This window comes from Caretta caretta, chromosome 22, assembly GCF_965140235.1.
Source record: "Caretta caretta isolate rCarCar2 chromosome 22, rCarCar1.hap1, whole genome shotgun sequence".
NCBI classification, from domain to species: Eukaryota; Metazoa; Chordata; order Testudines; family Cheloniidae; genus Caretta; species Caretta caretta.
Genome location: NC_134227.1, coordinates 19,658,136 through 19,683,010, shown reverse-complemented (window position 1 = coordinate 19,683,010; position 24,875 = coordinate 19,658,136). Strand labels below are relative to the sequence as shown.

General features: G+C 46.2%; 1 protein-coding gene across 10 annotated transcripts in view; it reads right to left on the bottom strand.

The window, feature by feature from the left end:
- The window catches only part of NCAM1 (neural cell adhesion molecule 1), a 255,338-nt gene that overhangs the window by 78,706 nt on the left and 151,757 nt on the right, over nucleotides 1–24,875 (bottom strand). For all 10 annotated transcript variants that reach the window (XM_048827255.2, XM_048827247.2, XM_048827256.2 and 7 more), the window contains exons 2-8: nucleotides 10,169–10,243; nucleotides 8,289–8,507; nucleotides 6,387–6,530; nucleotides 5,260–5,397; nucleotides 4,614–4,731; nucleotides 4,076–4,245; nucleotides 3,008–3,150 (exon numbers count right to left, since the gene is read on the bottom strand). In XM_048827255.2, coding sequence (XP_048683212.1) covers nucleotides 3,008–3,150; nucleotides 4,076–4,245; nucleotides 4,614–4,731; nucleotides 5,260–5,397; nucleotides 6,387–6,530; nucleotides 8,289–8,507; nucleotides 10,169–10,243 — 1,007 coding nt within the window. The remainder of the gene's footprint in view (nucleotides 1–3,007; nucleotides 3,151–4,075; nucleotides 4,246–4,613; nucleotides 4,732–5,259; nucleotides 5,398–6,386; nucleotides 6,531–8,288; nucleotides 8,508–10,168; nucleotides 10,244–24,875) is intronic.

Below are 24,875 nucleotides of genomic sequence, written 5' to 3'. Positions count from 1 at the left end.
TGGCTAGCACCTCTCGTTTGCTGTTAGGCAGATAGTAACGGTAACATGCAATGCAGATTCTGATGAGAGGCTAGGGAGCAGTAATCCTTCGGTATATACCTGGCCAGCCCGCCACCAGCATCGGCAAGATTTTAACAGCAGATACTGTACCCGACGACATTATTTTTACACAGTGCAGCTAAGAATCTTGCATGGCAAACCTTCTTTTGTGCATTAACATAAGACACTCAGCTAATGTTTCCTGGGCACGTGTGTAAGAAAACAGCCTGGTTAGTGAGAGTGTCCATCTGGAAACCTAATAGGAAACAGGACTGTAATGTCTCTGCACTGAAATGGTGAAGCCTGAACATACTGACATATACCAGATCAAAACTAACTTTATTACACCCTAATCATTGTCTTGCAAGAGGGACAAAAGAGAGTGGACTGAAATATAGCTAGCCGCTTGCCCTGACTGTACGGATATTTCCTCTTGTATCTTTCAAAAAGACATGATCCTGTTCTCCAACACAGCAGTGATAAATACTCAAGGGAAGATAAACAAAAGGTATTCCAAATCAATAGGAAACCACTCATTACACCAACCACTCCCTTGGGCTCTCTCTGCTAGCTAAGTTCTTCTGTAACGGAGATAGGCAAGTATTTTAGGACGTGACTGCATGGTACTGTAGACATGCCCTTAGTCTGTCATGGCCACAGAATTCACCTGGGTTAGCTGTTTCCACAATAGTGCTTGGGGAAAACTGCCCAACTCTCTCTCTCTCTCTCTCTCTCTCATTTAGAATATATGCATTCATTCTTCTGCAAAACACCAGACTCACCAGCAATAGGAATCTTATCCCAAAAGATCACAGCACTGACAACTTCAGTGTTCACTGACTGCTGGTTCCTGCTCCCATTGTCTGTACACTAGATGGTGAATTCTTTGAGACTGGGACATAAGATAAAGTGTTCAAAGTGCCAAAGTGCCTTAGGTGCCTAAATCCCATTTCCAAAACCAACATAGGGACGGATTTTCAAAAGTACATAGGTGCCTGACTCCCAGGTAAGCTCCTAAGTGCCTACAGGCCAATGCCTAAGTCACTTTTGATTTGGGCACTTTGAAAACAGCACTCTGTCCCAAAGTTGAAGCTTATCTGTTTCTCTGAGCTTTGTAGGAGCAGGTGAGGAGGTGGGGGAGGGGAGAAGGGTGGAGAATGTCGGAGAATGTCATTTCCTGGACATTTTGACCTATTGAGTTTTTTTGAATGTCTGTATCATTAATCTGCACCTAAGGCATTGCATATGAGCTTTTAATAAACGGAACCAATCACATAAATACCTGCCGGGAAGGTACCTAACACACTAGAGATTTATACATAAAACAACCAACCCTGGAATGAGGGACTCTGCCAGTACATCAGACATACGGTAGTAGTTTGAATCTTTGCATTTTCCTCCTATCTACATAAGAAACTATCCAAATATGCACCATAGTTCCTTAATATAGATCACTGACTCAACAGCATCAAACAGGATATGTGAGTCTCAAAATAATTAGCAGTTTTGCAGCTGAGACCTCATTAGCTAAATTGGGCTAGACAGGCAGTGGAATATGGAAAGAGCGGGTTCCTCTGGGAGATTTCTATGCGATTTAGTCTTCTGTTTTCAATTTCTATTCGCTACACAAAAGTTCTTTCCCTAAGATGCAGGAAATCAAGACTCCAGATCCCATTCTCCCTGGCTTCTCAAATACCTTTCCTGGATGGAAGCAAACCTGTGAATACCCTGGTCCAGTTGCCCCAATGCAATATGGGTCTGAGCCAAATCCCACTGAAGGCAATGGGATCTTTTCATTGACCTCACTGAGCTATAGAGTAGGCCCTCTATTGAGCCCAATGGAACTTATCCCTTTCCTAAAGGGGAGGGGGAAGCCTGGTTGTTTTTGATATCTCAGGCAATGGATTATGCATCATCACTACACTGAAAAGAGGAGACTGATGACACAACACAAAGGGCCCATTACTGCAGGAATAGGCTGTGTGGCTGGTTCTAAGACAGTGTCTTGCTCAGTCTGTGTTTCTACCATGCACTCCCAAGTCCCCTTGTCTTCACACTGACTCAGACCCTCTAAAGGGTTCAGGCCGCTAACCACTACAAGTGGCCTGTCGTTACAGAATTAGCAATGAGCACTATCTAATTTACTATTTGCCTAAAGGTAGTTCAATGTTGAAGCTAGGTTCTCCCTTCTGGCTCAGTTGCCTTTTATGTGACTCTCATAACAATGGACAGAGGTCCCCAAATCTCCACTTATTACGCCCTTAAGACAGCTAGCGGCAAATCAAGCCAGAACGATTATTTACAGAAAGCCTGCTAATTATTTTTGCCTTTAAAAACAAAATGATATCAGTATGTGATTCACGATACAGGTGAACACAAAGGCAACCAGTGTTTGTGCCCAGAGTACGTGCAGTGGGAGTGTACGATACAGGGGGGCAAGAAAAAATTAACAGGCTCATTTTGGTCCATTGCATCTTTGAGAGATGCTTTTTTCCCCTAGGATGGTTCTACCACCATGATGAGGTCACTGAGCACACTGGAATTGGGCACCCGTTTCCACCCACCACAGTGGAACCAAAGAGTGGACTGTTTCCTGGAAACTCCTGTGTAAAGGATCCCCAGTTTGGTGTTTTAACGCAATTCTCTGAAGCCTCAGAAGTAGGAACTAAGGAGAGAGAAACATGGCGGGGGCAGAGCCGCAACGAAAGGGTATAGCTCCACTGACTTCAATGCAGCAAGACCAATTTACACCAGCCAGGGCTCTAATGACAAATACCAAGCTCACGGGTGCCTTGTGCAGCAAGGCAGGGTCTTATAATAGATAGAGAGGGGGAATTGCCCCGATTTCAGTGTGCATCTGCATGACATCATCATGTCTTCTGGCTCAGCAGAGAAGAGTGGGAGGCATGGCAGACATGAGCTGCTCTGAGCCATGTTACTGAGGTCCTGGCTTTGGGAGCCGTTATACCTTCTCTTCATTGCTGATGTTCCGGGTGGAGGTTCTCCAGGTGATGGAGGGGATTGGGTCCCCTGAAGCCTCGCAAGTCAGTGTGATCTGGTCCTCCAGTTCCATGGCAGTTTTGTTCTCCACATAAGTGATTTTGGGTTTTGCTGAAAAGGAAGCACAATGGGTTTTTTGGCCACTGCTAAGAAGCAAAGCTGCCTGGAATTAGCGAATTCTGAACTGAAACCATCTATTAGACAAAAAGGCTTTTGCATTGCTACTTTCAGAGAGAATTGTTTCAGCAGGCAGAGGGGCAGCATGGTGTGCCCTCCCCTCCTCTGCTCCAGCTAGCCCTGGCTTCTAGTTTAGCAAAACTAAAAATGAGCCCAGCTCAGCCCCTGGAGCAAGCACACCGAAGCTGTTTCAGGAAAGCCAGGAAGGAGACTAGAAAAGCTAAGGTTAACTTTTGTTGTTTGACAACCACCTTTGTGTGAGCTGGTTTTTTTAACTCAGATCTCTGCACACACACACACACACACACACAAAAGGTCGTGATAAATGGCAATAAACAGCTGGAAGAAACTGACAACTTCACAAGGGCTAACTATAATGTTTTCCCTAATGCAGCTAAGGGTGAAATTCACCCCAATGCAGAGCTTTCAAAAGTCCCACTCAAAACCTAAAGGCTTGACCTAATGTCCACAGAAATCAAAGGGAAAATCTCCCATTGACTTTGGATTCAACCCTAAGAGCTTGAAAAGCATCTGAGTGGCACACAGCCTAGTGCTGACCCCCTGCAGGGGAGGGTAAAATTTCAGCCATAAGAAACAAGAAATGGAATAGACTCAGTATTTCACAGTGACCATCGGCATCTCTTGTCTGGTACACAGCATAGTGCTGGCATGGAGGCTGAGACTAATTCAGCAAGCATACCCAGTGTCTGAGCCAGACATACTTGCTGGGTAGGTAGGGCATGCTGCTTCCAGTTTATAGCAATGAGCTGCCAATGGCCAGCTGGGGTCTCTGACCAGTCTGTAGGGAGTGGGGCGGGGAGGGAAGGAGCTATATCAAGCCTGTTATTGCCCTGTTTACCGAAGACTTTGAGGTGGATAATGGCATCCTGCTTTCCAGCCTTGTTCTCAGCGATGCAGGTGTACTCCGCCTCATCGCTCTTCTCTACCTTCTTGATGGTCAGCTCGGAGCCATCATAGTTGAAGTCATATTTCTCGTCATCGTCCCCCCGTTCTATCAGGTCCCCATCCCTGCAGGGCACAAAACAAGCAGGTTGGGTGGGAAGTTAATGCTGGCTGGTTTTTAGAACTCATCTGTATTTCTAAATTTAGCTTCTTTGTTTGGGAGGAAGGACAATTTCCCCATGGTAACACCTGTCTCACACTTGTTTTCCTCCTTTGGTTGCATCCTCAGTACCCTTGCCTTGGAGTCCTGTGCCATGGAGTTCTTCACCTGTAAACATCCCTCATGCCAACTAGCTAAATTAAAATTGTGCCATTCCCCGCTGTGACCGGCTCTGCTCAATCAGAGATGCAGATGGAAGCAGCACTCACGTCGAGTGCCTCAGTTAAAACATCCATACTCTTAAACCATGTGAACTGTGCTTAGAGTATCTTACTTCATCCAGCGCATGGCTGGCTCAGGAAAGCCATCAGCATCACACATTAAGGTGACAGACTGGCTGAGGTTGGCCGTAGCATTCATGGTGTTCTGTCTAGCACGGACAGAAGGAGGCACTGGAAGAAAAAGAAGTTGGGTTAGAGAGAGGGGAAAAGAACAGGTGGGTAGAAAATAACCAGGTAAGGAAGTTTCCTGCCCTCTGCCATACACACAAATCAGTCCATTGAATCACAACCTTGCGCCAAAGGGAGCACGTCACCTGCAGGTTTGCACCTATACATTTGATGCACAGGGTCTCTATCAAATGGTGGGAGGAAGAGGACCCACATTGCACAGAAGATGGTCTGTTGGACAAAACCATCCATGAATCAAAATGAGGGCCATCTCTCACTTTGAGCTATGAGACATTCAAGCTTACTCCTGACATGATAATTTCCTGTAAACATCTTGTAAATGCCAAATTGATTTCATGGGTGTGTTTATTTGACACAGCAGAGTGAGATTAATAAGCCTCATGGATCATGATTCTGACAGTTCACAAGTGTGAACTGATGATCGTCTCTCTCCTTCCAAGACAAGTGTGCAGCAGCCTATAACCCAAGTAGCACAGGTCCCCTCCACTGCCAGGGCTCCAAGCTGCTCACCATTCACAATGACCTGAATATCCTTGAAATTGACCTCCCCACGAGCCAGGATTCTGCCCTCACAGCGGTACGTCCCCTCATCCGTTTTCTTGATTCCCCGGATTTGCAGGAAGTTGTTGGGCAGGACTACAAATCGGACTAGAAGAGAAAAAGGAAGCTTCAGTCAAGGATCATTTAGAGAGAGCTCTGCAACCAATAGGCACTTCCCCACCCCCCTTACAGCTTGGAGACAGAACTTAATGTAATGTAACTTCCCTTTCCATCAGAGTAATGAAAGTCACCCCCATAATCAGATCTGACATTGCCAGGAAAGAACTCATCCAGGAGAGATTCCCTCACACAGCAAGCTAAGAGGCAGTGGGGACAAACCGCTTTGTTATTTTACAACCAGCACTTTTATTTTACTTTAAGTTTAATCAATACCTGGCTTGGGCCAATGAACCATTTACTGCTTGTCTCCCAGGGGAGTGGAGTCTGGTCTTAAATAATGATAATACCTAGCTCTAATATAGCATTTTTCATCAGTAAATCTCAAAGCACTTCACAATCCTTTAGTGCGTGTATCCTCACACCACCGCTACGAAGTAGAGCAGGGCGATAGCCCCCTTTTCTAGATTGGGAGCTGAGGCACAGGCAGGCTGAGAGACTTGCCCAAGGTCTCACAGGGAGACTGTGGCAAAGCGCCTAGACTGACGGGCTGGGAAATGCTGCAGAGGCAACACTGCTCACATGCTCAGGGGAGACAGTGCTCTGGAGTGACATCAGCCCACAAAGTCCATAGATGGGCTCCACTGTGTGCAGCTCCTTGGCCCAGGGTAGGGGAAATGGGAGGGCTCTGGCCAGGACAGACTAACTACTTGGCGTCTTTAAATCCAGACTGGATTTCTCTTTCAACTCTATTTCAACTACTAGATGCTGCCTTTTAATGCAATTCCTGGGTGAGGTTCTCTGGCCTGTGTTATGGAGATCAGGCTGGATGATCATAATGGTCCCAGGAGGCCAAACCTAATGTGTGCCATTTTACCCTCACTGCTCTGAGTTCCCTGTGCCTACTTGTCCATTTGCCACCCCGGCAGACCTACACAAGGCCTCTGAAAGGGCAAGTGCCAAGACCTCTCATTCCTTACCATCTTTTTTCAGGACAACATCCCTGTCCTTATGCTTCCACATAATGGTGGGAGGCAGCGAGCTGAGCACATCACACACAATCACAGCATCTTCCCCCTCCTGGAACTCCTGAGGGGTGGGAGCATTCCTGAACATCAGCTTCTCTGAAAACAAGGAGAGCAACAGGACAATGGAGCTGCTGCCCCAGCGAGTTGTGGGAACCATCTGAATTGCAAGGCACGTTGCCAACTAAAAGCAAAGATGAAACAATGATACACATGCACGAACCCACTTGGGATGCTCACGCCATACCAATGTGTGTAGCTTGGCATTGGCATCCCGCACTATGGTACAGGAACCCTGTGCTAGTTACACACCAAGAGGCGACTGGATTCACAAGAGTGTCCATATTTGGATGTTGTGTTATGGGAAAGCCAAACGCAAAACCTCCCAGCTGGTAGGGAAGGAACAGCTAGGATAGCTTTGCCAGCTGAGGGCTACTATGGGCCTCCTGAATGCAGGATCCCCCATGGGGCTGTGCTGAGCCCTGATCCTGCCTCATCCCAATGCTGCCTGATCTGCACCAGGCACATCATTCCATGCTTATCTCCCAGACATTCATGTCACACTGGGCTCTACCTTCGCACCTCACCATCTTGCATCAAAGATTTTAGTGGGGTCTCCAGCAGGGGTGAAGGACCCTTTCTAAGCTCCAAGCACGTTCTGCAAACTGCAAAGACCACGGGATTGTCCAGCTCTGTGATTGGAGATACTGGCTGTTCTGTTTCTACCCAGGTCTCAGAGCAGTGGGCCTGAGAGCAGAGGCTCCAGAAAGTGGCTACCACAACCTCTGTTGTGGACAGGGACTGCTGGAGCTGGCTGTCTCCCCGGCCTACTTGCTGTGCAGAGACCCTGGGTAACAAGAATCGAGCAAAGCATGTACGATAGTAACAGACATCACAGCCAATCAACCCCTTGCTTTATCTGGCGCACACCATTAAGCAGGTCAATGCAGGATCGCTGAATGGCTTGAGCAAAGGGTGTGTTAGGAATGGCCTTCCTGGCCCTGAACTATTCAGCTTAGCCTGTGGATCCCTTTGCTTGGCTCCTGACAGCGGTATGGGCCAGGGACCATTCACACAACCAGAAGTAACCCTCAGGCTGAGCTCTCAGTCTCCCCGCTAACAGCATGTGGGTGACACCAGGAGGGTCTGGTTTGGATGGAGGAACATGAATTAGAAGGGGAAGCGCAGCAAATGAGGAATGTGGCTCTGAGGCCAACCTGACAAATCACAGGGTTAACTGAGAGGAAATATGGAAGTTGCCCACTGCTAGCTGGCGAGCTTGAGACACAAAGGCCAGCCTGGCCTGGGCAGTGATGTAAACACTGTCCACGAATGGCTTTTCAATGTTTGCTCAAATAAATTGGTTAGTCTCCAAGGTGCCACAAGTATTCCTTTTCTTTTTGCGAATACAGACTAACACGGCTGTTACTCTGAAATCTGTTTCTCTCAGTAACTCTGACAACAGAGATGGGCGGGGGGGTCAGTCAGACAAATACCATGACTACCTCCGTCCCATCTCCCTTTGTGGGACAAACTCTCCTCTTCCCATATCCTTCACAGACCAGCCCTTCTCCTAGCTTCTCACAGGTGAGCGTCTCCTCACAGGCAAGGCTGCCCACCACTTTCCAGCCTCCTGTTCATGTCCCTCCCCACCCTTCTTCACAGTCAACACTCCCCTCACTGCTAAGGGAGGAATGGGCTCCACTTTGACAGCCTTCCACTTCCCAGTCTGTTTGGGAGGTGGCTCCCCTTCCTGGCCACCCCTCACTAACAAGAGCCACATCTCCCCAGCAAGTCCCTTGGCCTCCCCTCAGAAGAGCCCGACCCCAAAGCAGGCTCCCAGAGCCGTGCTCTTACGGAAGATTTTCACGTTGACGGTGGCCTCGGAGTCGCCCTCCTCCTCACTGGTGACGACACACTTGTAGATGCCAGCATCATCGATGTTGGCGCTGTAAATGGTGAGGGTGGAGGAGAAGTCATCGTTCCGCACCACTGAGATGCGCTGCTGGTTGGGCGTCAGCTTCTCGCCGTTGGGGGAGAACCAGGAAATGTCTTTGGCTTTGGCCTCCCCAGTCACTAGAAATGAAACAAAGCACATTGGACCTGCTCCCTCTCAGCCAGCCAGGGCCCTGGTGGCCATCACCTGCAGGGTTGTGGAAAGGGCCCAGACTAGGCAAAGGATTTCTGATGCCCGGGCAGCATGGGGCATGCTTACTGAGCTGGGTTTGTGAGAGTGCCCACCCCACCTGAGGGGGCACGTTTAAGCCCCCTTGGATTTGTTGACAAGCTCAGATGCCAGAGGGTTTATCCCAGCAGTGTCTCACACATTATACACCATGTTCTGGCTCCACCAGGGACAGCTCCCCACCCTCACAGAAAGACATCTATTAGCTGCTGCCCCATGCAGCCAAAAGGAGCAGCTGCCCATTTCAGGCTTGGAATGGCCTCATATACATCCCTGCGGTCTTCTTCCCCCATCCCGCTCAGCATGGAAACACAGCACTCCTCCTGCTCCAATAAATATCCCTGTTTGCAGGTTGTGCTGGGGCATTGCATTGCAAACCAAGCTGGTTAAATTGCTGCACCAGCACATCAAGCAAGTTAAACCTGCCACTGCATCTGATGCATATCAAAGCAGCTTGTAAGGACCCATCTCTTGGAGCTCACGTTTCATGGTTTTCCCATGTGGCTTTGCTATTTGTTCAGAGGAATCTGTCAGAAGAAATTTAACCAATCCCATTTGCTGAGACCAAGGTGGAGTCATCACAGTAGCACTTACTCAGAGGACACTTTTGCCTTCAAAGCACTTTACATACATTAACAAATGACACTGCACTGCACTAGCCTAGGTCCCACAGCCTCCTCCCTTGCTCTAATGAGGAAATGCTTGGGGAAGTCAGACACTCCACCATTGGAACTTGGCTCCAAGCCATGTTTTAATGTTTGCTCAGTGTCATGCTTTGGTTTAGGGGTGACCTAGGATCATTTGTTATCATACCAGTGTTGCACCCAGTCAACCAATTCACCCAGGCAAACCAGGCCAGTTGCTTTACAGGGAAACCTGTAGCCAGTAGCATGTGTGTGTGCTGAAATGCGGTGTGCTGCAGTAATTGTGCAGTACCACACGGTCTGCATGCTTCTTTCACCCAGCTGGTTGGAGCAAGTGGCAGGAAGGATGATATTAAAAATGCAGGATTCCTGTGGTATTAAAATCCTTGGGGGCTGAGGTGGAGATTTTCAAAGCTGCCCAAGGGGCTTGGAATCCAAGCTCCCATTCAAGCTCTTGGAAATTGGGTATCAGAATCCCCCAGATGATTTTGAAAAATCTCGGACCTAATACGAATACTTCTAAAACAAAAAAGACCAATGCTGAGATGTGATGTAACACATTTCTGGGGCATCTCTTCTGGGTTCTTCGGGGTTCTGGGATGGCTCGTTTTTGGTTGTTTTATTGTTACAAAAACCTGCTAAGAGCTGCCTTCTCTTCCCAGCCCCAGGAAGTGGGTCTTTACTCTCCCAGTCCAACCACCTCTGTCACCTTTGCTATCATACCTGCGATTGCTTTTGATCTGCTTGAATTACAAAAAACAAAACAAAAACCCAACAACAACATGGAGAATTAAATGGCATGTCCCTGTACATGTGAATATGTCTGGGGCTGAGTGGAGTGGGTTCCCCAAAAGTGACTCAACAAACATGGCTGGAAAATCCTGACAGCAGCAGCCGACAGCACTCACCTTGACATAAGAAGAATTTGGATTCTCCTACGCTGATCTCCACCTGACTTGGAACAATATCCACTTGTAGAGACACTAGGAAAGAATGCAAAGCAGGAGTTAGGCAACTGGAGTCATCCAGCAGAAAACTGTCCTGCCTCTTGGGACTCTGTCAGCTCAGCAATGGAAGGGCAAGGGCTCTTAACTCCAGTTCTAACGCTCCCAGCCAGCGTTTGATTATACACAGCCTTCCATCCCTAAGGATCTCAAAGAGCCTGTAACGATATGAGCCACTTCCACCTCTTCCTGTGCCTACACAGAAAGGCATGGAAGGAGCTGCGTTACCGGTGATCTGTTGTACACCAAGATATGGGCTGCACGTCATGCTTGGAGGTGGACTGGAGAGTGCAGTAATAAGACCACACATTTGGGCACCCTATTATTTGTGGTTACTGCATCACACGGAAGGCATCGTGGAAGGAAGGGGCTGCAATGAAAAGAAGGTGGCGGCTTAGTGGGCTTGAAATGGGAGTGCATAAAGGGGAAAGCAGAGAAAGGAACAGTGCATAAAGGGGAAAGCAGAGAAAGGAACAGAGCTGGCAGTGGGAGAAGAGAATCCCAATTTGAGTCTGGCAACGAAGTAACATGCTTCAGGCTGTTCAGCTGCTCAAGTATATACTGACTCTGTGCTTTCCCTACACACTCAAGGTTTGTATGCTGCTTAGCTTCACAGCTGCTCTCACCCTGCCATGTGTTTGCCTCACATTTGCATAGAGAATTATTGCCATAACACACATGTATCAGTGCTTGTGTCCATCAAAACAGCAACTGCACTGTCCAAGATATGGGTGTGAGATTCTGAGCATCACTATTTTTCTTTAAAGTTTGCAGGCATCATGTGTTGAGCACTGGCAGACAGCAATGACACATTGTTCCCGTGACTTGTGTTGAGGGCTTGCAGCTCAGCAGAGGACAGTCCCTATCCTGAGAGGCTACTAATATTCACTCTTCCTCAAAATAGGGCAAAGCTACTGGAAGTGGAGCAAGCACTGTGACAAGAAGAGCAGCATTCAGAGATAAGTCATTTACGCCTCATAAGGCTATTTAGGCCTCTTCATTTTTGCATTGTCTTTGCTCTTTGTGTTGCAGAAGCACAGTTACTATCCGAATGATCTAGGACTGGACTCATTGGCAAGCTCTGGCTGCTTTGCATTGCCCTGGCAGCTATAAACCCAATTTAAATGGCCCATTAAACCAGGTTAATGGCTGCTCTGTGTCACCAGAGCAGTGCAACACGGCCAGAGGAGAGTACCAGCGCATCTGGCCCTTTGAGTCCAAAGAGAATTGTTTTAAAAATAATCCAGGCATGAATGTAAACAGGCTGGATCAGGAGTCCAGAGAGAACACTGAGGACCCTTTGGCTGTGAGAGATTAAAACAGTTCTTAGGACTACAGAGCTCCAGCCCTTTAAATCTTCCTCTTGGAAAACTCCACTTTCTCACATGTCTTGTCTGGAGGTTACTGTCGCACCTTCCTGTTTTCAATAAAGTACAGGCTGCCCTTTTAGCTCTTGCATTCAGCCCATTTTATTTCTGTGTAATCTAATTTCTCTCAACCATATTACCTTAATATAATTCACTCCCAGACAGAACTGCAGGTACAAAAGGCCAGACATAATAAACGGCTAAAGGTTTATTAGATCCAGTGCAGTGAGAACTAAATAGCCTAGTTCTATTAATCCTCCTGACATTGTGCAGTTTACACCATGCATCATGTATGGAATAGCTCCTTCTCAGTGGGTCATTGCTCTGTGAAGCAAGTACAAAGGTATTAAAAGAGTTCTTACCCTTTGAAACCCAGGCCACCAAAACCCAGAGCACCATGTCTCTGCAGCACAGCTATGGCTGCTTACAGGGGGATTAGCATTCTGCTTCAGAACAGAACCAGACAGAGGGGGACACCATCAAAAACTCAAGGCATGTCAGTCTGCAGCAACTGCAGGGTTGTCAAAGTATGCAAAGATGCTACAATGATGCATTTATACGGGGGCTGAGTTTTAATGGTTCCTAGTATAAATGGGCCCAAGTCTAAGAGGTAGGGTATCAGGAGAGGGGAGGCAAGTTTTTATAAACTAAATTAAAGCCCACTATTAGAGCCTTTATAAGAGGTTTTCAGTTTGATCAGTTTAATCTATCTCGGATGCCATTTTGTCTCCAGATTTTGAATGATGGCTCCAAATTTAGAATTGGACTGTCTGGACCAACGAATCCTTAGTATGGCTCAAGTGCTAACAATTTACTAAGAAGTGTTCAGGAACCTCTGAGTGAGGAATTTGCTGTGTATTTCTGTGTATCACTGAAATAAGTTCAAAGGCTTTGGTAATCAACATAAAACAATCCTAGGTAAATATTCAGTCTATAGCTATTCTGGACTAGGCAAAGTCTGAAACAGAAACACAGGCTAAAATTTACAATGGCAGGAGCCTAAAGATTGGCTCCTAAATTGTATTTAGAAATCTAAACAAGAAGCCAGGTTTTCAAAAGCAACCAACAGCTTTGATTGAAGGCATCTGGAGCTGCGGGGTGCTCAGCACTTTTGAAAAGCAGGTCACTTAAGTAAAGATTTAGGAGCTTACATTTAGGTACCTATGACTGAAAATCCAGATTTTTTTTTTAAAAATGGATTAATATTTAACAAAGCAAAGAGAAGCAACTGATCAGTAATGTCAACAAACCAAAACAAAAAAGGGGAAATAATATCTACTGAAATAATCATGCTTGGGTCCAGCAGGGCGAAGGTTGAGATGCAAATCAATCAACGGAGGAAAGTCAGGGCCACAGCCAATTCCCCCATCCCAAACTTGCCCTGTCCTGCACCTCACTATAATCTGAGCAAGGCTCCGAGTTTCTGCTCATTTTCTGGCTTCTGTCTGATTTGCGTTACTCTTGCAGCACTACCATACAAACAAGAAAAGATCCTAACTCTCCCTTTCCTCTGCATCCCCAATCAAGCAGTGCTTGGTGCTCGACACCCCGGAAGACAAATGCCCTTTCTTCCAGCACCCTGCATCTCAGAGCACCATTCCTTCATGGTGTAAGTTATGAGGCATTAGAAATAATTGGACACTCGCTCTCTGCCAGATGGAGCCTGATGCTGCATCAGCTCCCTGGCCTAACAAGACCAGGTCAAATAAGAATTTCAGGAGGCCAGACCTAATGTGTGTTATTTTTAAATCGCAGCCATTAGTTTGCAGAAAACAATAATCTAAATGGAGCTCTTTCTCCATCCTGCGTTGCCAGAGCATTTCTCATCCCGTCTACTGCAAATGCTTTATCTGTCACCTTTAGTCTTTTGGTTCCACAGTATTTGTGGCCTTTTCCCAGGGGCTGCTCACTTTACTGTTAAACCATGAAGACATTCATCTCAGATGCCTGCTCTTTCTCAGTCTTTAAAACATTCCTCTCAAAGGAATCACCGTATCTCATAAATCAATAGCATCGTTCCTTATCATGACCGAGGAAAAGGACATGTGCTGCTGAATTACTCAATGACTGGACTACAGGCATTAAGCCCCAGAGCTCTTTGAATATACAGAACAGATGCAGGAGCTTTGTCATCATTCCAGTGTTCAAACAAATGACTAAAGAAGGGCAAGAAACCAAATAAAAACCACAAAATAATAATAATGGAGGTGGATGACTATTTTCAAACATTACAAACACTTAGCTCTCACTTTTTATCTGCAGAGGGCCTCACTCACTCAGATGTAAATCCCACTGAAGCCAACGGAGTTTATTATAAAAACACAGTACAAAGCTTTTAACAAAAATCCTTAAACATAGTCCATTTGTCACCCCAGTGCATGTAGTCCTTAAAATCCCACAGCATCTACTCCAGGTGAGCTGGTAATGGAAGATGATAGGAAGGCAGAGCTGCTCAATGCCTACTTTGCTTCAGCCTTCTCACAAAAACATATGACCAGACAACTAGCGAAGTTACCACAGACAATAAAGGGGAAGGGATGCAGATCAGGATAAGAAAAGAAGACATCAGAGATCTTCTGACCAATTTGAATGAATTCAAATCAGTGGGGCGGGATGCTATTCACACCAGGACACTGAAGAAACTAACTGAGGAAATCTTGGAGCCACTGGCAATAATATTTACATGCTCATGGATGACAGGAAAGGCCCTGGAAGACTGGAGAAGGGCTAACATAATGCCCATCTTTTAAAAGGGGGAAAAGGAGGAGCCAGAAAACTACAGACCAGACAGCCTGAGTTCGATGCCTGGAAAGCTACTAGAGCAATGTATAAAACATTTAATTTGTGAATACCTGGAGGATGAAGGGGGAAGGTGGTGGACATAATATACCTGGACTTCAGCAAGACTTCTGACACAGTCCCACATGACATTCTGATAAGTAAGATGGAGAAACACGGGCTCCGCAGAACCACCATTAAGTGGACACATAATTGGTTAACAACTGAAAACAAAGAGTAACTATTAATGGAATGTCGGATTGGAGGAAGCTCTCAAGTGGGGTTCCATCTGTTCTGGATCCAGTGCTGTTTAACACCTTTATTAATGACCTGGATGTAGGTATAGAGAGCAAGTTTGATCAAGTCTGCAGATGACACAAAGCTAGGGGGTTTGGAGGATAGAGCTAAACTTCAGAGGGATCTTAATAAATTGGAGAACTAGACTATAAGCAACAAAATGAAATTCAACAATGACAAATGTGAGGTGCTACACTTAGGGAAGAAAAACCAAATGCAAAAATACAGATTGGGGGAAAACTGGTTTGGCAGCAGCACTGCTGGGAAGGATCTGGGAGTTGTGGTGGATCTCAACCTCAACATGAGGCAACAATGTGATGCTGTGGAGAAAACAGCAAATGCAGTTTTAGGTTGTATTAAGAGAGGCATAGCATGCAAGTCACAGGACGTGATAATACCATACCGCTCTACTCAGCACTGGTTAGGCCTCAGCTGGAGTAGTGTGTCCCATTGTGATCACCAATGTATGGAAAGGATGTAGAGGAAACTGGAAAGGATCCAGAGGTGAGCGACAAACATGATTGAAGGGATGGAATGCAAGCCATACGAGCAAAGGCTGAAGGAACTGGGTATGTTCAGTTTAGAAAAGGGGAGATTAAGGGGGGACATGCTAGTGGTCTTTAGATATTTGAAAGGCTGCCACAAAAAAAGATGGAAAAAATTGTTCTCTTTCGCCACAGAGAACAGACAAGAGGCAATGGGTTCAAACTACAGCATAGGAGATTTAGATTAAGTTTCAGGAAAAAACTTCCTAACGGTCAGAACAGTAGGACAATGGAACAGAGGCCTCGAGAGATTGTGGAAGCTCCTTCACTTGTGGTTTTCAAAAGGAGGCTGGAGCCATCTGCCTTGGATGGTTTAGACACAACAAATCCTGCATTTTGGCAGGGGCTTTGAGTAGATGACCCCTGCGGTCCCATCTAACCCTATGATTCTATGATCTGCTTCATTTAAAGGGGCCAATCACCCTCTGACATACCCTTTGCTGAAAAGAATAGGCTCCTGCATCAGGGCTCAAATTCTCAGGCTCTGGCTAAGTGTTTCTACAAATTACATCCTCTAATACATAAATTGTGGCTGAATGTTAAATGATTCCTAATCACGCTGCACATGCTGCCTACCCAGGCTGCGGAGTGTCACTTGACTCTTGCTGCAACGTCCCACAGGGCTCATTCAGGCTTCTAACGATCCAAGAAAATTGTTCGCTCAAGACCCACATGGAGACAGGGTATTTTGGGGTCCTGGAGAACCCCAGAACTTGTCTGTATCTTGTTCAGGCAGCACTCCACAGAGAAGAGGAATCCCAGTGCCATGGCGGCTGCAGTGTGATGTCAGATGAGAGTCACACTTGCTCGCATGCAGAGTTTCTGTCTCTTGTCATATACTTAGACTTGAAGCTCTCTGGGACGCAGAACGTTTTTGTTGTTTTTGTACCACCTAGCAGAATGGGGGCCTGGCCCATGACTGCAGCGTCCACACGTTAATGCAATGTAAATCATCATCTCCTCCTCCTTACCCAGCCAGGTGGCATGTTTTGGAGGGGATGTGCCTGGGAAAGCAGCTGAAAATACTTTCTGAAGCAGGAGCTCTTCAATTTGCTTCATGCTGTATCAGCATCAACAGGCTGCACACCCCACTCTTTCCCCACCTGTTGGGTGCGCATGAGGGAGGCAGAGAAAGGGGTTGTTGGCTAAAAGCACAATAAGGAAGTCAGATGTATGAGCAGGACACTCCCCGCCAGTCAGATAGAGACAACTCTAAGCAACACAGAGACACAGACTGCCCTACCTGGAGAAAGAGGATGGCTGGTTGTAGCCTGACATGAGTATTTTGCCTGAAAATCCCCCTCGTGCTTATTGCATAAAAGGTGTCTCACGCCCCAAGCCAGACGATAAAGACAAAGAAAAATCGTCTTGGTAAAAGACATTTAAACAAATCCACCCCTCTGGCATCAATGGAGATTTCACCGGGTATAAATCTGTCCAGAGATAGGAAGCCCATGCAAGATCAATACCTGTTCACAGATGAACTTTGCCATATGACTTATATGAATATTGAATAGCCAGGTGAGTAAAAGTCCCCACCCTATACCATGCGTTAGAAATGAAGGGCATTCTTTTTCTCCTAACACACCTTTGCCTAAAATATGTAGAGATTTTTTTCTACCTACAATTTGGTCTCAGTTCAGTTACCCAGAACAGTTGGCAGCTCTCCTGTGAGTGACACAGATGTGAAACAGAGCACAAGAACAAAGTGGGGTAAGAAACAATCATTTCTCAACATTTTTGATCACTGTGAAACTCACCCAGAGAAACAGAGATAAAGCAACTAACACCTCTCCCCTCAATTGCTCAGCAAGACACGGTTACTGTGTGTACAAAGACAGGTTTCAGAGTAACAGCCGTGTTAGTCTGTATTCGCAAAAAGAAAAGGAGGACTTGTGGCACCTTAGAGACTAACCAATTTATTTGAGCATGAGCTTTCGTGAGCTACAGCTCACTTCATCGGCTGCATCTGATGTAGCTTATGCTCAAATAAATTGGTTAGTCTCTAAGGTGCCACAAGTCCTCCTTTTCTGTTTGTACAAAGTCTCCCAGAGGGCTAAAAGTGCATCCACTTCCAAAGCACATCCCCCTTTGGGGTAGAAGATGCTTGAAATTAAAATGACTGAGCACAGGAATCCACTAGCACCAACACATCATACACAGCGTGTTGCTTCCTGACTTGCATGTCGATCCTTCCACCTGCCAGCAATGGAAAGGGAGCAAGCAAGGAGTTCAAGTGACCCATGCGACAGGGGCTGGCGGTGTTAGCGGCAACGTTGCTGACAGCTCTGCTCTCTGCTGCAACAGGAACAAGGAGGAGAGGGGTTGCAGAGCTGGGCGCTTCTGCGTCTGATGCTCCTAATTTACCTTGCCACCAGAACAGCATCATTAACAATGTCACTGTTTGAAACTAATGCCAGAAGGGGTGGGGGGCGGGGGGGAGAACCTTCATACACAAAGTTATAGGCCCCTTCACAATTGAATTTACAATCACAAATGGTGACTAGCAGCAACAAGTCAACACACCAACGAATTAGCTCCTGCCAGATGGCAGTTTGGTCCTTTTATCCTAGATCGACCTTCCAGTCACACAGGTAACATGCAAAACCAAAGCCAACTGCTAACCAGATGTCTGCTCTGCCTGAAAGAGCCAGTGAGTCCTGGCAGGTGATCACTGCTGAATCACTGCAAAGACTGCAGCTCCCACTTACAGCAAAGTAACCTGCCCTCCCACAGCGCAGCTCCACACGGCGAGCATCTGCACTCTGCGAGCAACGAGACAATAAATCAACATGGGGCATCTCCTCTACACCACAGTACATCAGAGGTAGATGTCATCAGAAAGCTACAGCTCAATCCTCCTCCCATGGAAGTCAGTGGCAATATTCCTTCAACAGCGCTGGCTAAGGGCATGGTGGTCAACCACCACTAGGTTTTGGGAATGTCTAGAGCCAAGCCGATTCCTATCCTTGGGCCCATGTCTGATGTTGCTTCTCTTTGCAGGTCTTTCTGTACATATTTCCCAAATACACCAACACCTTGAGAAGGCACACACACTTAGCAGGGTCCATACAACCATTTTACAGATGGGGAAACTGAGGCACAGGGAGGGGCTGTGACTTGCCCATGCTCTCCCAGCTGGCCAGTGGCTGAGCTGGGAAAAAGTATCCAGGTCTCCTGAGTCTCAGTCCAGGGCTCTGTCCACGACGCCACACAAATACTCAAGTTTGATTCCCCATGGATTCTGTGGACAGCGATGTGTGTCCATGGGCAGTGATTCGTTCGCAGGAAGTGCTGCAACAGGCAGGCAGAGTTGGAAGGTAAGAGATTTTTGTTAAGCGTGCTGCGAGGCCAGTGTGACACAGTGAGGCTCTCTGGTTTGAGAGGCAGCTTCCTGGCACCAACTTGCACCCACAAGCCTCTGGTGCCACCTACCATACTCAGTTCCTCCTGAACCCTCTTTCTCCAGTTCCATCCATCACACTACAGAAGGGAAGGGAGGAAGCTTAATTTTCATGCACGGTTCTGCATTAATGAAACAACTCTCCTCCATGCACATGTCACACCCCTCCTTCGGCCATCCTGTGTGCATTATGAACTCATGGAAAATACAGAATCAAATCTTCCTTCCTGCAAAGCTTCATTAATGCAGGGATTCTGACTGTGTCCCAATCTGACCAGATGCAACTGCTGGGCCCCCATCTGCACATTCCCTGCTTTGAAGAGTCATTTCTCCGCCTTTATTTCCCATCTGGTGTGTGTATGCTTCCTTCGGCATGGGGAGATAAGCTGAAGCAGCCGCATCTCAAAGACTTTTGTCAGAGAGAGAAAGTGATGACTTGCAAGAAGCTGCTCCCTCTATATTTGATTTACCATATCCCAGCACAATGCTGGCATTATCCCTATAAACGAACCCTTGCTGTCAGCCATGTTGATCTGGCCTTTAAAAATGTCAGTGTCTCATCGAGAGCTGCTATTAAGCAGTGACAGCTTGACAACAAAACTTACAGTGCAGATGGTGCTTTGGTAGTAAGGGACCAGGGAGAGAGTACAGAATACAGCTAGCCTAGCCCCATAATGGAAAATAAAAGTCACTGAAACACGTTCAATTTCTTTTATCCTCTGCTCTGCTGCCCTGTCTGTTCTATATAGGGGGGGATTATGTGTCTTCTGTCCTAGTGAGGACTATTCCTCATCTACTTCCTTCCCCCAAGCAGGCATTTCCATTGCAAACTGCTTCAAATGCCACTGTCCACATAAACTCCCCACTCAGTAATGCCCCTGAGGGGTCTCATCATAGGGCAAAGAGGCAGGAACTTCACCTGACAGAGGGCAGGAGGGAGGGAAAATCCAACCCAAAAATCTGCATTTCCACGCTCCCAAATATGAATAGCAATAGCAAAGTCACATGGGATTTTCACTCTTCTAACTCGTTTGTACCAACCCCAGGTACCCAACTAACATTTCCGTGAGATCTTTTCTTTCCCCTCCAAGCGGTCCATTTCAAATATCTCAAGTTGGGCACTGTCACAGGATGATTGGTCCCTTAAGGGGTGATGGGTCCTGACCCACCTGTGACACACTTCGTTCACCTCCTCTGATGAAGTCAATAAATAAAGTCACTTCATAGGCAGGTCATGCTAAAATCAGGCCTTCTGAGATGGAGATGAAAACTGAAGCCTCTGTAGAGCTAGGAGATCTCCAAGAAGCATGGATGGAACCTGGCTACTGATGGACTGTGGAAGCTGGGGGGCTACTGATGGACTGTGGGGCCAGTTTTGTTCAACATTTTCATTAATGATCTGGATGATGGGAAGAATTGCACCCTCAGCAAGTTTGCAGATACCACTAAACTGGGGGCAGAGGCAGATACGCTGGAGAGTAGAGATAGGGTCCAGAGTGACCTAGACAAATTGGAGAATTGGGCCAAAAGAAATTGGATGAGGATAAGTGCAGAGTCCTGCATTTCGGACGGAGGAATCCCATGCACTGCTACAGGCTGGGGACCGACTGGCTTAAGCGGCAGTTCTGCAGAAAAGGACCTGGGGATTACAGTGGATAAGGAGCTGGATTTGAGTCAACAGTGTGCCCTTGTTGCCATATTGGGCTGCATTAGTAGGAGCATTGCCAGCTGTCAAGGTTCCTCCCCCACTCTGAACTCTAGGGTACAGATGTGGGGACCTGCATGAAAAACCTCCTAAGCTTATCTTTACCAGCTTAGGTCAAAACTTCCCCAAGGTACAAAATATTCCACCCGTTGTCCTTGGACTGGCCGCTACCACCACCAAACTAATACTGGTTACTGGGGAAGAGTTGTTTGGATGCGTCCTTCCCCCCAAAATACTTCCCAAAACCTTGCACCCCACTTCCTGGACAAGGTTTGGTAAAAAGCCTCACCAATTTGCCTAGGTGACTACAGACCCAAAGCCTTGGATCTGAGAACAATGAAAAAGCATTCAGTTTTCTTACAAGAAGACTTTTAATAAAAATAGAAGTAAATAGAAATAAAGAAATCCCCCCGGTAAAATCAGGATGGTAGATATCTTACAGGGTAATTAGATTCAAAAACATAGAGAACCCCTCTAGGCAAAACTTTAAGTTACAAAAAAGATACACAGACAGAAATAGTTATTCTATTCAGCACAATTCTTTTCTCAGCCATTTAAAGAAATCATAATCTAACACATACCTAGCTAGATTACTTACTAAAAGTTCTAAGACTCCATTCCTGGTCTATCCCCGGTAAAGACCAGCATATATACAGACACACAGACCCTTTGTTTCTCTCCCTCCTCCCAGCTTTTGAAAGTATCTTGTCTCCTCATTGGTCATTTTGGTCAGGTGCCAGCGAGGTTACCTTTAGCTTCTTAACCCTTTACAGGTGAGAGAAGCTTTCCCCTGGCCAGGAGGGATTTCAAAGGGGTTTACCCTTCCCTTTATATTTATGACACCAGCAGATCGAGGAAAGTGATTATTCCCTTCCGCAGATCGAGGAAAGTGATTATTCCCTTCTATTTGGCACTGGTGAGGCCACACCTGGAGTACTGCATCCAGTTTTGGGGCCCTCACTACAGAAAGGATGTGGACAAATTGGAAAGCGTCCAGCAGAGGGCAATGAAAATGATTAGGGGGTTGGGACACATGACTTATGAGGAGAGGCTGAGGGAACTGGGCTTATTTAGTCTGCAGAAGAGACGAGTAAGAGGGGATTTGATAGCAGCCTTCAGCTACCTGAAGGGGGTTCCAAAGAGGATGGAGCTCAGCCGTTCTCAGTGGTGGCAGATGACAGAACAAGGAGCAATGGTCTCAAGTTGCAGTGGGGGAGGTCTAGGTTGGATATTAGGAAACACTATTTCACTAGGAGGGTGGTGAAGCACTGGAATGGGTTACCTAGGGAGGTGATGGAATCTCCATCCTTACATGTTTTTAAGGCCCGGCTTGACAAAGCCCTGGCTTGGATGATTTAGTTGGGGTTGGCCCTGCTTTGAGCAAGGGGTTGGACTAGATGACGTCCTGAGGTCTCTTCCAACCCTAATCTTTTATGATTCTATTATTCTAAACTGGTTTGAGCCACTGTGGAAGAATAGCTGTGGAATCCCTTTCCTGAGGGGAAAAGTTTGGGCCTGAGGGGTCAAAGAAAACAGCATATGTACAAAAACTAAAGTAAACTGGACCCCAAAAGGGGAATGTTAATTTAAGTACTTTGTACTGAAAACAACTCACTTGAAAGAAGCCGAAGGAAGCTGAGGACAGTATGCCTGAGGGCCTTCCTCTGTGTCACAAAGGGGCATGCTCTGGGATGACACCTAACATAGGCACCCGACATGCCAAGACAATTCTTGAAAATTAAGCCCTTCACATAATCTCAACATTACATAAAACTCTAAAAATACACTGGTGCGACTTTAAGTGTATGCACTGATTCCCTCAAACTGCTATGGGGTCTGCGGGAACACTCTCAAGCACAATTAGTGTGACCCTGCTAACAAGCCTTGATAGAAATTAGGAACCACTACTACATTCAACCCTTGATCAGAGGCTGATAATAAAGTACTCAAGAGAGCAGCCTCCCATTAAATATGTGACTGGTGTAGGTTTGGGGACACTGGGTTTCCTATAACCATCTAAATGCCATCGCACTCAGTCATGAACATTGTTAGAAACATTCGTAGAAACTAGCTATTCATTTGCCACAAAGTCCTTATAATTTAGGCTGCTAAATTCACATAAGGTCACTTGGTAGGCATCTCTCATTCCTGTCCCCCAATTGTTTTGTCCACCCTTGCTACAGTATTATTTCATTAGAGACTCAATTTCTCAGTTCATAAATATGACTTTCATCTGAAGGTACATATCACACAAACTGTTGGGTCTCGCAATCTGAAGTGACACAGCAGTGCCAAGGCAAGACAGGGCTTTCTTTTATACTTGAGCAGCTCCTATTGCAAAGAGACCTGTACAAACCTCATCCTCAAGATGTAGACATATCTTTTGTCAAGCCGGACAGTCTTTTTTTTTGCCAGGGTAGGAGCCAGACCCTGATCTACAGCATATGTTTCTGAATGAAGATACGGAGCTGTACAGAACATGAAAGTGATAACACTGGTGAGCAGACTCATTTTTTAAATATATTCCCGACATAAAGGAAGGGCCTAATTTGAAAAGATGGCTAATCCAGAGATTAGGGTGCTAGCCTGGGAGAGCTAAGTCCGATTCCTTGCTCCACCACAGACCTGCGATGTGACCTTGGGCAAATCACTGAGCCTCTCTGTGCCTCAGTTCCTCCTCTGTAAACTGGGGATAACAGTGCTATCTTATCTCACAGGGGTGTTGTGAGAATAAATACATTGGGGAACATAGCTCACATGCTGTGGTAATAGGGGCTGGATTTTTCAGAGGTGCTGAAGTCACACTGAGAACTACAGGCCAGGCCCGCAGCGGGTTGATTTTATTTACAAATTTGAAAGAAGAAATAAACCAGATATATTTAACAGTGCCTGTCAATTGTCCAAGCTTTGTCTCTCCAGCACTGCCCCACATGAGCTCTGAGAAAGTCAATATATTCTATAACATTTCACTGAATGGATTCTGACAGTCATGCGTATTATACACACCTCAGATCCCAAGCTATTTAGTGTCACTATACTCTCTATTTATAGGAAAGGTCAAACCCCAAGGCCTTGTTAGATCCACTGAACAGCAGTCTATACTATCCTGGGCCCTGAGAATTATCGGCTGACATTGAAGGCAGGTCTTGTCAATCAGAGGGATGATTACTGCTCTTTCCACTCTCCTTTGGACTAGAAAGGAAGAGCTGAGAATCTGCCCCGTCCTCCAAACTTCAGAATCAAACTAACAGCCGTGGTTAGATTCTTAACAGTGCTTAGCCACCACAACTGAGGTCAGATATGTTGGGTGAACACTGGATGCTGAACTCTTTTGAAAAATTAACCTTAAAGCATCACAGTGGGAGCTGTTGGGTCCATGTGTGTAAATAAAAGAAAATGAACTGCACTACTTGGAAACAACATGGTGGCAACAAAGTAAACAAACACACTAACAAATACATAGATAAAAGCAAATATAATACAAGTCTGATGAATCAAATGGCCAAACAGTGGGGCAGCTGCATTTGGGGCGATGGGCCTTGCTCCATCTAAAGGACAAAGCTGTAGCTCCAGTTTAGTGCCTGGAGAGGTGACTTCAATTGGTCTGAGTCCCAAGTGAGTTTGCATGGTGGGCCTCTTGTCTTGGAGCACACACCTGTCCACACGACAAAGTCATTGCACGATTAAGAACCAGTAACAGACGTTGTTCAAGAAAGGCCAAAGACTGCCACATGAAAGGATGCTGCAGGTCAGGGCTGAAGACTATTGTTAGAGCTGTGGGACACATGGGACTGGAAGAGAAGGGGGTTCTGTGGGCCAAGAACAAGGCTCATTGTTGGAGGGCATGGCTACCTTAAACACAGAGTGTTGCCAGTTAGGAGAAATGCATTAGCAGAGTTATGAGGGGGCCCTAGCCAACCTGATTGTTCCTTTCTTTTCAGGTGCAGTAAATTTCCAAATATTGAAGACAGCCAAATCAGTTCATCTTCAGTCAGGAAGATTTTATATCGAGTCCCTCTGTGTTGTCAGGATTGAACATGGACCTCTCAGCAGTCCGACTGATGTAGTGATGGCCACATTTGCTAGTGCGAAACCAGAACACAAGTCCTTTTATGTCGCAAATCAATCAAAGCCCATTTGCAAGCAAGAGCCAATGAAGATTTTAGATACTGGGCATGAACCACCACTGCGGAAGAAAGGAAAAGAAGAGATCTCAAATAAAAGGCTTCTCAAGTGTGTGTGTGTGGGGGGTTTCCTCTATTAGTCTTTCAAATAAACTCTATTTGTTTTTGTTTCTCCCAGGTTACAAAGATCATTCCTAGGACTTAAATAAAGACTTCAGTACATCTGTGTTAAGCTGGTGAACTCCGCTGATTTCAATGTAAACTGCAGTAACGGAGGTGTGAACCAGAGCGGAAGTAAGTGAATTTCACTAGTTGAAAGTGTTCTTGCCCAAAGTGCTAGAAAAGAAACTCATTGTGAAATACCTCTGTTTCTTTTCCCAATACCTGAACTG